This window comes from Camelina sativa, chromosome 11, assembly GCF_030686135.1.
Source record: "Camelina sativa cultivar CO46 ecotype springtype chromosome 11, ASM3068613v1".
NCBI classification, from domain to species: domain Eukaryota; kingdom Viridiplantae; phylum Streptophyta; class Magnoliopsida; order Brassicales; family Brassicaceae; genus Camelina; species Camelina sativa.
In genome coordinates, this window is record NC_141890.1 from 17,867,191 (window position 1) to 17,880,547 (window position 13,357).

The 13,357-nt window shown below is 33.4% G+C and overlaps 3 protein-coding genes across 3 annotated transcripts; all 3 read left to right on the forward strand.

The window, feature by feature from the left end:
- Positions 1 to 2,036: 2,036 nt before the first annotated feature.
- LOC104728121 (plant UBX domain-containing protein 16) lies at positions 2,037 to 3,622 on the forward strand. Its single transcript, XM_010447150.3, has one exon. The coding sequence runs from the start codon at positions 2,198 to 2,200 to the stop codon at positions 3,488 to 3,490; it is 1,293 nt and encodes a 430-aa protein (XP_010445452.2). The 5' UTR covers positions 2,037 to 2,197; the 3' UTR covers positions 3,491 to 3,622.
- Positions 3,623 to 4,680: 1,058 nt separating this feature from the next.
- On the forward strand, positions 4,681 to 8,162 carry LOC104723795 (DUF21 domain-containing protein At4g14240). Its single transcript, XM_010442207.2, has 12 exons — positions 4,681 to 5,406; positions 5,523 to 5,599; positions 5,689 to 5,772; positions 5,856 to 5,969; positions 6,222 to 6,305; positions 6,412 to 6,483; positions 6,581 to 6,648; positions 6,780 to 6,867; positions 6,962 to 7,035; positions 7,140 to 7,535; positions 7,620 to 7,701; positions 7,783 to 8,162. Exons 1-12 carry the CDS (start codon positions 5,163 to 5,165, stop codon positions 7,882 to 7,884), a joined length of 1,485 nt encoding a protein of 494 aa, XP_010440509.2. The 5' UTR covers positions 4,681 to 5,162; the 3' UTR covers positions 7,885 to 8,162.
- Positions 8,163 to 9,716: 1,554 nt separating this feature from the next.
- Positions 9,717 to 12,283, forward strand: LOC104723796 (DUF21 domain-containing protein At4g14230). Its single transcript, XM_010442208.3, has 8 exons — positions 9,717 to 10,169; positions 10,261 to 10,337; positions 10,421 to 10,504; positions 10,589 to 10,926; positions 11,141 to 11,228; positions 11,320 to 11,393; positions 11,492 to 11,960; positions 12,039 to 12,283. Exons 1-8 carry the CDS (start codon positions 9,926 to 9,928, stop codon positions 12,078 to 12,080), a joined length of 1,416 nt encoding a protein of 471 aa, XP_010440510.1. The 5' UTR covers positions 9,717 to 9,925; the 3' UTR covers positions 12,081 to 12,283.
- The last annotated feature ends 1,074 nt before the right edge of the window (positions 12,284 to 13,357 follow it).

The window sequence follows — 13,357 nt, forward strand, 5'->3', positions numbered from 1 at the left end:
AATTTACTGGGTAACAGGTCAAAATTTGAATATTTAAATTCAATTTCATACTTTTTTGTTGAATTTTATATAATAGAATAAACTTTAAATAATTTATTTTGAAATATTTTTAGAATATTGAAACTTGATATTAAAGTTAGAAATTATAAACACTCTAAATTGGTTTGTTATAGCAATGTCAATAATATGTCACTATAATATGAAATAATTAAAAAAAAACCAAGTATATTAAAACAAAAAGTATAACAATATATTAAATTACTCATAATATAATAACTCACTTTTTAAAAACCAAATTCACAAAATTATGTCTTATATTAACATTCAAGTCATGAGGTAGAATATACATTGTTGAAATAACTTCACGTACATAAACTAATACAACATATTAAAATTTTATTTTAAAATAGAAAATATACAAAATTTTGTATAAAATAAAAATTTAACCAGTGTTATAGCACGGATACTTATCTAGAATCATTAACAATATTAAACTTACAAAATAAGTGTTTTTGTCAAGTCATCATATTTAACATATGATTTTATTACATAATATTTTATCCAAACATTTTTTAAAAAATAATCACATAAATTCTATTTTATAAAAAAAAAATACAATGTAAATAAAATGAATTTCAACCCGTGCTCTAGCACGGGTCTTAATCTAGTTTGTAATATAATAGGTTAAGACTTAAGAGTATGTGCTACTAATAAAATAAAAATTATTTAAAATGTATAAAATACTAAGTATGGCTAAAATTATATATATATTATACATATAAAGTGTTAGTAAAAACACAACCATCAAAATAAAATCAAAAAATATTGATGATGATAAAAATTATTATGGCAAAGAGACAACTCTAAAAAAAAAATAGAATGAAAAGTCATACTACAAAGCTATCTTGCCAAAAATACTGTTTAATGTATTATTAATATAAGATATTTAGAAGAGTGATAAACAATTGCAACTATCATAATATATTACTAGTGAAATTCAATTATGGAAAAAATGATATTAAGTGAGAATATCGAGCAAATGGTTGTAATGAGTAAATCCAATTTTTTAATAAAAGAATTATAAAAATAAAACATATCTAATTTCACTTGGAAAATTATAGTAAAAATAGACAATTTTTAAAAATAAAATAAATATAAACTATTAAAAATACATATATTCCAAAAATTAAGATAAATAGACGCAACTCTAAATTATATTGTCATAATCATTTCTAAAATCTTTCATTAGAAATATATAGAATAACAATGGATATTGAATATTATATTCAAATTATTTTTATTTAACATAAAACAGAAAAAATGTTTCATCCCTATATTTTGATTTAACACTGATTGTTAGTTATCAAAGAAAATACAAATATATATGGAGTTCAAAATACATGAATATTGAACAAACACAACTCTGAAAATGAAAAAATAGGGATGAAAAAATATGAATAAAATATGGTAAAAATACACATCTTTACAATGAACAGATGCAATCGTGTAACTTTTTAAAAAAATATTGTAACATATTTTTTTTATGAAAATATATGATAAAAAAATCACAACTGTTGTTGGCATTTATTCAATTTGCTTTAGATTTGATGCTATTATATTTACAACTATTAATAATTAAAATAATCAAAAGTTACAATAAATAAATATGGTGAATTGCAAAATATTATTATAGGTTCTCATCAAATCTCACTTAAATACATATATATGTAATTTAAAAACATATACAGAAAAAGTAATCAAAAGATTAAAACACATAATTAAACAAATCAACTTAAATACACTTAAAGTAGTTAACTTTAAAGATTAACTAAATAATACACTTAAATTAAATACTAATCAGTTGTAAAGTAGTTAACTTTAAAGATTTGTGTATATCTATAAAAAAAAATTGGAAAATATTGATTACATAATTTTAAATAAGACACTTAAATTAAATACTAACCAATTGTAAAGTAGTTAACTTTAAAGATCTGTGTATATGTATAAAAAAAATTTGGAAAATATTGATTACACAATTCAAAACGATAAGAAATTTTCCTTTTCCTTAGAATAAAAGGAAGCAACCCTAAAGGAAATTGTTTCTCCGCCTCACTCTATATATATAAAACTTTTCTATATCCCTTCTTCAGTTCCTCTTTTTCCCTAGACGTATTGGTTTCTCTCTGAACAAGCAACAATGGAGCCATCTTTTCCGAACCAACAGAGAGTGCTAACAACAAGGTCACAGCTTGACGGAACGATCGATCTCTGTGATCAGGATCAACTGATCTCGTCTTTCCTTGAGATCGCTGTCGGTCAGACCACAGAAACTGCAAGGGTATTCTTACAGACATCAGGTTGGAACATTAATGTAGCCATCGACCTCTTTCTGATCACCAACAACAACAATTCTGATTCGTTCACGCATCACGATAGTCATGAAGTCGAGGACTGGACAACATCAGGAACGTATGATAGTTCATACTCTGATGAAGAATCAGACTCGGATTTGTCTTCCTCGTATTCTCCTCCTTCATATATACTTCAAGAGGGTTCTTTTGAAGATGTGAAGTTTTTCTCAAGTGAAAAGAATCGATGGTTGATAGTGAATCTCCAGTCCAGGACGGAGTTAGCTTCTCATACACTTAATGAAGATGTATGGTCAAACTACGTGATTGCTCAAGCAGTTCAGTCCAACTTCATCTTATGGCAGGTCTATAATGACACAGTCGAAGGTCAGAAAATCTCTAGTTTCTACAAGATCGAATCTGCTCCTCCTGTGGTGCTTGTAATCGATCCCATCACTGGCCAGAAGATGGGTATGTGGAGCGGCGTGATTGAATATGACAGTCTTTACGAGGAATTGATGAAGTTTACGGACGCTGGTCCTCACGAATACATTGCTTCTCTGATAAGGAACAGGCGGACGGAGACTACAGAGACCTGTTTGTCAAGCAACATCGCCTATGAAACCCCTGCTCCTTCCTGGGGTGAAGAATTTGATGGAAAGGAGGATACTTGGTCATCAAGTAACAATAACAATCAAGTTGCGGATCCTTCTTTGGAGCAAGAATATGAAGATGAAGACGAGTGGGAGACTCGGTCGTCATGTAGCGACAACAGTGATGACTTCGTGCCTCCTTTTATTGGGGAAGAATATGCAGAGTCTGATGAAGTAAAGGAGGATGAGGCTTGTTTAGAGTTCCCGGTTTTGACAGAAGAGCCAAAGGGAGACTGTGATCCAATTGTTGTGTGTAGTCTCTGTCTTCGATTTCCAGATGGGAGGAGAAAGCCGAGGAAGTTTCTGAAGAGCGAACCAATTCAGCTTCTTTGGTCTTTCTGTTATTCTCACATGGATGAATCTGAGAAAAAGGCTTTCAAGCTGGTGCAGACGATTCCCGGTGCTTCCAAGACTCTAGATTATGGAGCTGACATCACGTTTGACCAATCTGGGCTTGCTAATTCGATGATCTCGGTTACTTGGGGATGAAGCTTTCAAGGTTTGAATTTATCGGATATGGTGCTGAGTTGTTCCTTCTTTAGTCTTTCTAAGTTCATTGTGAAGAAACAATAACCTTTTTAGTTTTTAGTAATACATATATATATTCTTTTGTTTTGGTCATGTTCTACTATGCGACTTAAGCAAATATATATATATATATATATATATATATATATATCACTCTTCCAAATCACTTTAATGGCCCAACAAGTTAAGGTATATCTTGGCTTCGAAATCGCAAAGAGGATCATAAATTTTGAATTTTTGATGCGAATAGTCAATTGCTAACTACGTTAGTGTGATACTTCACATTCTGTTTAAAGCAAAATATCAATACGTGTAGTTTTTAGTATCTTAACACAATTAACAAATTAATATTTAGATTCACCTAAACTTATTTCTTTTTCATATTTGGGATTCAGAAGGATTTCATTTTATTAAAGACAAATGTTTTTTTTTTATTTGATATGTTCTTTATGGTAGCGTACCGTAGATAACTTATATAAGATATTTTCTGGTGTTATCGTTTGGGTCACATAAATGAGAAAGACATCCAAAAGGTTCATACGGATTTATATGAACTCCTTTGATTAAGAATATTATGAAACATGTGAATTTTTCAATACTGAAAAATGATTAAGACTATTTTTCTTGAACACTATAATAGGGCGAACGACTTATTGGGTCCAATACATAGAAATGTGTATGGGACCAATAATTTAAAGTGCAAAATAATTTATTAATCCTTTATAGTTTATATATTTACATATGATTTTAGTAGATATTATTGTATTTATCAAAAAAAAAAAACAAAATATTTTGAAACTTTCAAAGAGTTTCATTATGAAGTACAAAATCATCATCACAAAACAATTACAAAACTCCTTTCATCAACTTTTGGAGGAAACTATATATTTATATACTGTATATTTGCTTAGAAATATCTATGTAACAAAAAATGTTGAAGGAAAAAAATATATTACATTTCAAAATAGAAAATATCTTAGTTTATAGAGAAAGAACTAAATCATCCTTTCCCAAACTAAAGAAAGAACTAGAATACAAGAACTATGTATGTCATCTACCCATCTTACAATTGACAACCTAAATAACGCTTCTTTGCAATACCATGTTTGTTTAACAATATAAATAGGTCATTACTTGGAAGAATTTCATTTGAGAGAACACTTTAAAATCTCATGACAAACATATATCAATCACAAAAAAAAAAGAACAATTAAATTAAATAGTAAGAAAAAAACAAAAACAAAACATGTTGCTTGTAAAAGATTCTTCTATGAGATCATAATAAATCTCTGTGGACACGCTACAATTTTAACGTTTGTGGTTGTGGGGAATAGGGAGCTTCACGATACAAACAAAATTAAAGGGGTCTTCTTAACATAATGATGAAACTTTGAGGGTCTAAATTCAATTTTCTCAAAACATTTTTGCCGTTTTGTTATACAAAAAAATTGTACTGAACTGAATCCGCGACATGTTGGTGAGATCCAACGAATTATAAAATTATCAAAGAAGGGGCCAAAAAGAAAAAGGGGGTCGTGTGACCAGAGAATCACATATTCATCGTGACGATTCTAATAAAAAAAAAAAAAGTAATCGAATCATCATCAGCTTTGTTTCCGAGGTAGAAGGAAAGATGCATCTGATTAATGCGGTGGCGGCGGCGAGGATGTTATCCGGACTCGGACAAGCCAACAGTAACGGCGGTGAAGCGATCCCGTTTGGATCGTTCGAGTGGATCACTTACGCCGGAATCTCTTGTTTCCTCGTTCTCTTCGCCGGAATCATGTCTGGGCTCACTTTGGGGCTTATGTCTCTTGGCCTTGTCGAGCTCGAGATTCTTCAGCGCAGTGGTACAGCTAACGAGAAGAAACAAGCCGGTGATGATTTGTTTGAATTCGTCTTCCTTCTTCCTTCTTCTTTCTCGATTCAATTAATTTCTTCCTTATTTGGAATTTGGTTTTCTGATTTGTGATTCTGTTTGAAATGTTTTCAGCTGCGATTTTTCCGGTTGTTCAGAAACAGCATCAGCTATTAGTGACACTGCTTCTCTGTAATGCTATGGCGATGGAGGTAATCTCATATTCAAGTCTCTTAGCTATTGATCCTACAGCTCTTTTATGAAATTGATAGACTTATACATTAGTTGAATACGTTGGCAGGGGCTACCTATATATTTGGATAAGTTGTTCAATGAATACGTTGCGATTATTCTTTCCGTCACTTTCGTTCTTGCTTTCGGTGAGGTATGTGTTTTTTGGTTTTGCTGAATCTAAGTTTATGGTTTGTCTATCAAGGATTTGAATGATTTTTGAATTCGCTGTTTAAGGTGATTCCTCAAGCGATATGCACCAGGTATGGACTCGCCGTTGGAGCAAATTTTGTCTGGCTTGTCCGCATTTTAATGACGCTATGCTACCCTATTGCTTTTCCCATTGGAAAGGTAAATTTTAAGAGTGTTTGGTCAAGAATGTTATTGTTGTATTTCTGCCTGTGAAAGGTTGACCATCAAGTGGAAATTAATTTATCTTTCATTTGATTCCGTCTATCTGTGAGCAATTGATGGCTTTTTCAGGAAATGTATTTTATATCTGTTCTTTTGGTTATTGTTATATGCTTGTTCTTGTTATATACAATGAGTTCCATATTTCAAGTTTTGCTTTCGGTTAACTTTTTTTTTAACGCTTATGGTTAGATCTTAGATTTGGTGCTGGGACACAATGACGCTTTATTTAGGCGGGCTCAGTTGAAAGCTCTTGTATCCATTCATAGCCAAGAGGTAGTAGAGACTGTGAAAATGCTGAATACTTTGTTTCCTTTCTCACAACCTTTTGGAATTTTGGATTACGAATTTGGTTACTTTGTTGCTCTTACTATGGTTTTAGGCTGGCAAGGGAGGTGAACTTACGCATGATGAGACCACAATCATTAGTGGAGCTCTTGATTTGACTGAGAAGGTATGTGCTTGACTTTCTAGAATTTCAGAATCATGGCTTGATCTGTGTAGAGATATTATCACAAGTTGTTCATGCAAAAGTGGTATTTAATTTACAGACTGCACAAGAAGCAATGACACCTATTGAATCGACTTTCTCCTTGGATGTAAATTCAAAGTTGGATTGGTGAGTTTTGGTTCTCAGCTGTCTTACTTGCCTGAAAGATTTTACCTGTTGTCGCAGTCATTTCTGCAGCTACTTTCAGGTCATATTCAACTTTGTATCTCATATTGCATTCTGTGTAATTAATCTCTTAGGGAAGCTATGGGTAAGATTCTGGCACGAGGCCATAGCCGTGTCCCTGTTTACTCTGGTAATCCAAAAAATGTTATCGGACTTCTTTTGGTAATGTCATTGACTCTTATTTTGCATGGTTCAATGCTTGTTTATCTCATTGACAAACTCTAATCAGGAAATTCTCCCTCCTCCCTTCTTCTAGGTGAAGAGTCTACTTACTGTTCGCCCTGAAACAGAGACCCTTGTCAGTGCAGTTTGTATACGTCGAATTCCAAGGTATTGCCATTACTAATGTTCCCTCCAGTCTTTTCCATTTTGTTTCGACAAGTATCTTTGTGTAAAATGAAGTTTCGCTTGTTGATGTTATAATGCTGCAATAGGGTTCCAGCTGATATGCCTCTGTATGATATACTCAATGAGTTTCAAAAGGGAAGTAGTCACATGGCTGCAGTTGTGAAGGTTAAGGGGAAAAGCAGAGTTCCTCCTTCAACTTTGCTTGAAGAGAACACTGATGAAAGCAATGACTCGGATTTGACTGCACCTCTGTTACTAAAACGAGAAGGAAACCACGACAATGTCATTGTTACCATTGACAAGGCTAATGGACAATCGTTCTTTCCAAACAACGAGAGTGGACCACACGGGTTCTCACATACTTCAGAGGCTATAGAAGATGGCGAGGTAATAGGTATCATCACTTTGGAAGATGTGTTTGAAGAACTTTTGCAAGAAGAAATTGTGGATGAAACAGATGAATATGTTGACGTACATAAAAGGTTAGGCTAATATACTCTTAACTCTATGGCATAATATCTTCTGCAACAATGTTTGAGCCGCTGAATTTTTTTCTTCATTTGCAGGATCCGAGTAGCAGCAGCAGCGGCCGCCTCATCGATAGCGAGGGCTCCTTCAAGCCGGAAATTGCTGGCACAAAAGGGAACTGTGAGTTAGCACTCTTTTGTTCTTTGCTGTTTTGCTTTGTGCAGGAGAGAAAGTTAGAATTGTTGTAACTTGTATTTGCAGGGAGGACAAAATAAGCAAGGTCAGCCGGTAAAAGGTTCAGGTGGTCAGGAACAAGATAAACTGCTTGGAACTATTGCCGAGCCGATTCGAAGAAACAACTGATGTTGTCCTTGCTTTAGGAGCCAAAAGCTCTGTTGCGGTATAAAAAAACAAAAAAGGGGAAATAGAATAACTTAAAAGATCCAAGTCTTCTGTTCCGTTGATAACTTATACATTATCCATCCTGTTTATTTTTATAGATAAAAAAAAAAGTCAGCAGAAGCAATGGTTCGTCCCAAATTTTTGAAGATGTTTTGTTTCCTACGGATACATAATGTATTCTACAAAAAATACGTACAATTTGTAATGGACTGACTCCATAACTTAATTCTTTTTCGGTAGAATGCAGTAGCAATGAATAGCTAAGGTCAGTCTCACGTACTGTCGTGGGCGCTAATTTTGTAAGAGAAATCTAACAATTCTACCACGTCTCTTTTCAAACTACCACATCTCAAAACTCTTTTCTAAAATACCATAACCATTGAATAAAATAACTATAATACTCTTAGCCAAAAACTAAACAAAAATATTTATTATTTTATGTTGAAGTTTTGAGATGTTAAACAAAAATAATTTTAGTCCACAAATATAAAAATACACAATATTGAAGTTTTCAGTAGACAACAATAAAATTTTAGTAGACATGTTTCATCCACCGAAATCTATAGATAATTTTTTAGTGGTAAACAAATTTACACCCTATGTATAAAAACACATACAGCAGAAAATAAATTTTGTCCACCAATATAGAAATGCACAACAATGAAACTTTTGGTGGACAACATTGAGTTTTTCAGTGGACAACATTTAAATTTTCGGTGGACAACTTTAATACTCTTACATATGAAACAAATCATATGGGCTCTTCCAGGTAGTATTAACGGACAAATTTTTTTTTTTTTAAAAGTTGTCCACGAAATTTGTCATTTAGCTATTTGTCTTTTTGTACTTTGGTTCTTTATTTTATCCACAATAAATGATGTATCATGTGTCTGCTATAAAAAGACAATATTATTTATATATATTTTTCCAAATTCATGCTTATAAACTAAAGGTTATTTTTGACTTTTTAACTACACATTGTGGTAAAACGCGAAAAGTGTTTTACAATGTGGTAGAATGGAAAAGTTTTGAGTTGAATGTGGTAGTTATGACTAAATTCTCATTTTGTAATACAGATAGTTTTGATATAATGCGTCAACAAATTCTCCATTCATTGTTAATCTTTGATATACAAAAAAAAAAAAAAAAAATCTTCAACTTATTATTACAAAAAATTCATCAATAGTTCTGTCAAATTATTTTACTAGACAAATAATTTTTCATCTTTTCATTGATTTCGTCGAATTAAGTTTGATTAACGTTAGATCTACTTTAGCCTAATCAACACAAAACTGAAAACTTATCGTTCGATAAAATAGGGAAATAAAAATTGGCCAAAACAAATAAATGAGAATTTTTTCCGATTGTTTTCTTTTCAAAAATAATTATATTAAAATCTATAAACCGTTTACGATGTAGATTAATCAACAAGACTTATATAGTAGAGGGGGGCCCTATAGTAGAGTGGTTTATGCTAATATTGTTCTGTTTTTTTCTTTTTGATAACATGCTAATATTGTTTATGTGTCGTTATCCGAATCAAACTCAAGTATAAAATGTTGTTGGGAAAAAAACTTCTTGATGAAAGCACAGCCATGCATTTGCAAAATATACAATAAAATACCAGTTAGAAAATGAAAGAAACAAAAGAAGCATTTAAAATATATGTGAATAATTCAGGATATTCTCTAAAGGGTATTTGTCAGTTTGTATATATGCTAATTCCACAACAACAACAACCAAAAAAAAAAAAAAAAATCCATCACAAAAAGGAAAAGTAAAGGGGTCAATTTAAAACATGAGTAAATATTGGGGACTAGTAATAAAAAGAGAAAAATCAAAGTTTGCTGTTTATCCAAAGAATTCAAAATTGTACAAAAACCCGACCCCATTAGGTCGCCGACGAGAGGTACAAAATGAGAGAGGAGGAGAAAATATCTTAATAAAGGCGTAAGAGATTGCAAAACAACAGATAGAGACGAACGAAGAAGGTCTTCAAAAGATGCATCCGATTAATGCGGTGGTTGCGGCGAGGATGTTGGCCGGAATCTCGCAATCTAACACCGTGGGAAGCGAAGCCATCCCGTTCGGATCGCTGGAGTGGATCACTTACGCCGGAATCTCTTGTTTCCTCGTCCTCTTCGCCGGAATTATGTCTGGGCTCACTTTGGGTCTCATGTCTCTAGGTCTCGTCGAGCTCGAGATCCTCCAACGCAGTGGTACTCCTAAAGAGAAGAAACAATCAGGTAATTGATTTATTAAGGAAATCGCTGCTTAGATAGTTAGATTGAATCAATTGATTTGGATTTTGGTTTGAATTTTGGGTTTTTATTTCAGCTGCGATTTTCCCGGTTGTTCAGAAACAGCATCAGCTTTTGGTAACTCTGCTTCTGTTCAATGCTCTTGCTATGGAGGTAATCATCTTAACCTTGTAAGCTCGCTATGATGATGAAATTGAAACCAGGGTCTAAAGAGGATTCAATTGTTGAATTTGCAGGGGCTTCCTATATACTTGGATAAGATATTCAATGAGTATGTTGCTATTATTCTATCCGTCACTTTCGTGCTCTTCGTTGGAGAGGTTTGTTTGATTTGCTCTTCTGCCTCCAAGGTTTTGCTAGGTTTATCTAGGCTTCCCACTGATTTTAACATTGTTTGTTTTCAGGTTATACCTCAAGCTATATGTTCCAGGTATGGATTGGCAGTGGGAGCTAATTTGGTTTGGCTTGTCCGTATCTTAATGGTTCTCTCGTATCCGATATCTTTTCCTATTGCAAAGATGTTGGATTGGGTACTGGGACACGGTGATCCTTTATTTAGGCGAGCTCAGTTAAAAGCTCTTGTATCCATTCACGGTGAAGCTGCTGGGAAGGGAGGTGAACTTACACATGATGAGACCACAATCATTAGTGGAGCACTTGATTTGACTGAGAAGACTGCTCAAGAAGCTATGACGCCGATTGAGTCAACTTTTTCCTTGGATATAAATTCAAAGTTGGATAGGTGAGTGTGGTTCTTAACTGTTTTAGTATCGTGAACCTTTTTCCTGTTATCCCAACGTTCATCTATTGGTGCACCGGGTTATGTAGGTTAATGTATATTGTTATTTGTATTTTTGATTCTGCAACTGGAGCATGGCAATCAGTTCTGTAACTATCTCTATATAACATATCTGACTCCGTATCCTTTACTGTTTTGCTTGTGATTAATCTCCTAGGGAAGCTATGGATAAGATTCAAGCACGAGGTCACAGCCGCGTTCCTGTCTACTCTGAGAATCCAAAAAATGTTGTCGGACTTCTCTTGGTAGGTCTTGTTGACCCTTTTCCCGTGGTGTGATTTGCATTTCATTGGTAGCTTATGCAAACTCTAATCAGAAAATTCTTCTGTATTCTAGGTGAAGAGTCTCCTTACAGTTCGCCCTGAAACAGGGACTCTTGTCAGCGCAGTTGGTATACGCCGAATTCCAAGGTCTTGCCATTATTACTTTGCTTGCTATCTTTTCCATATTCCTTCCTTTAGCATCTCTGTGAACAACGATGTTCCTGTTGTGATAAATGATTAAACAGGGTTCCGGCTGATATGCCTCTGTATGATATACTGAATGAGTTTCAAAAAGGGAGCAGTCACATGGCTGCAGTTGTGAAGGTTAAGGGGAAAAGCAAAGGTCCTCCTTCCACTGTGCTTGAAGAAAATAGTGGTAAATCCGAGTTGACTGCACCTCTGTTACTGAAGCGAGAAGGGAGCAACGACAGTGTCATTGTACGCATCGACAAGGCTAATGGGCAATCGTTCATCAGCGATACCGGCAGACATGGGTTTTCGCATACTTCAGAGGAGATTGAAGATGGAGACGTAGTCGGTATCATCACATTGGAAGACGTGTTTGAAGAACTTCTGCAGGAGGAGATTGTGGATGAAACAGATGAGTATATAGACGTGCATAAAAGGATTCGGGTGGCGACTGTAGCAGCGGTGGCCATTTCATCCTTAGCGAGGGCACCTTCAGGCCGGAGGTTACTGGTCCAAAAGGGAACTGTAAGTAACACTCTTGCAAAAGAAATGGTTAAGTGGAAAGATGTAGAGATAAGAACCGGGTTTTTGTTTTTTTTGCAGGGAGGACCAAAAACGCCGAAGGCATCTTCTACTTCTAAATAGGATGATGATAAACTTGATCGCAACCATGACCGATCCTTTTCAAGGGAACAATTGATGATTTCAGGTGGGTGCTGTTGAGTTTTTGCTTGAGATGTGAGAAATAAATAAAGGCTTGAAAAGTTGATCAATTTTGAGCACCTTCTCTTTCACTGTTTAATGTATAATACGTACATGTCGATATATAATATCTACAATTCTTTCAACTTTCTTTAACTCCGACTTTATTCTTTTGTATATCCTTGTTAGATTTTCACTGCCCTACTATAGTACTTACTCATTATTATTAAACCATATCTATTGCTCATGTGCAATTTCTTGGGGAGAAAAACGTAACCGCAAATTAGTACTTTTGTAAACTTTTTTTTTTTTTTTTTAATCATACCCCTCATGTTTAGTTACTCAAATACTTCATAATATAATTTTTTTTCTATTTTTTTCAGATATAAAAAATTTCTGTTTTTTTCTTTATGATTTGATATGCATTTTGTTTGATGACTTTATTTGATAATATTAAATATTTTTTACAAATTTTATCACATCTCTCTCTTTTATCATTAAAATATTTGTTAATAATTATATGTTTCTAAAACTTTTTAGAAACAAAATATTTTTATGTTTTTTTTCTCTATAATTTGATATGCATTTTGTTTTATTATTTTTAATTTTTTTAATATCATAAATGATGTATACAATATATTAAAATATTATAGGTTTTGCATTAAACCTATAATTACAGTAATTTAACATATAAACGTAAACATTTTGGAATATATTGTATCTAAAAAAAACCAAAAAAAACATAGGTAGTATATAGTGTCATTGGCTCGGTCCCTCCAAAAAAGGTTGAACCTTTCCATAGTTTGAACTTTGCTTGGAGGGATGAATTACGCCAAATCAGTATGATCATCAATTGGTCTTGGGTTTAAAGGGATTTCATGAATGTTTTATGTCCAAAACTTCATAGTTAACCAAAAATTATGTTAACGTTTTAATTGCTATATATATATTGCAGCACTGAATCCATGCACAAGAATCGGGTCGACGTTGTCCATGAACTTCAAGATGTGTAAAAATCCAGCAGCTGAGAACCATGAAGTTTCTGCGGACGCAGCAGGAAAGATTAGTTGGATTTTTGGAGGGTGTTGCTGAAGAACTCTCTGGGCTTAATGCGCCCATTAGTCAAACATAACTCCCATGGTTTTGATAATTTTGCATTTGCTGGTGGCAACGATCAATGACTATATTATATAAACACTACATGAATATTGGTTTTTGAT

Coding starts and splice junctions, on each gene's coding strand:
- LOC104728121 (XM_010447150.3), top strand. CDS start 2,198: ATGGAGCCATCTTTTCCGAACCAACAGAGAGTGCTAACAACAAGGTCA.
- LOC104723795 (XM_010442207.2), top strand. CDS start 5,163: ATGCATCTGATTAATGCGGTGGCGGCGGCGAGGATGTTATCCGGACTC. Junction 6,649..6,779: donor GTAAATTCAAAGTTGGATTG/GTGAGTTTTGGT, acceptor TTAATCTCTTAG/GGAAGCTATGGGTAAGATTC. Junction 7,536..7,619: donor TATGTTGACGTACATAAAAG/GTTAGGCTAATA, acceptor CTTCATTTGCAG/GATCCGAGTAGCAGCAGCAG.
- LOC104723796 (XM_010442208.3), top strand. CDS start 9,926: ATGCATCCGATTAATGCGGTGGTTGCGGCGAGGATGTTGGCCGGAATC. Junction 10,338..10,420: donor TCAATGCTCTTGCTATGGAG/GTAATCATCTTA, acceptor TTGAATTTGCAG/GGGCTTCCTATATACTTGGA. Junction 11,961..12,038: donor TACTGGTCCAAAAGGGAACT/GTAAGTAACACT, acceptor TTTTTTTTGCAG/GGAGGACCAAAAACGCCGAA.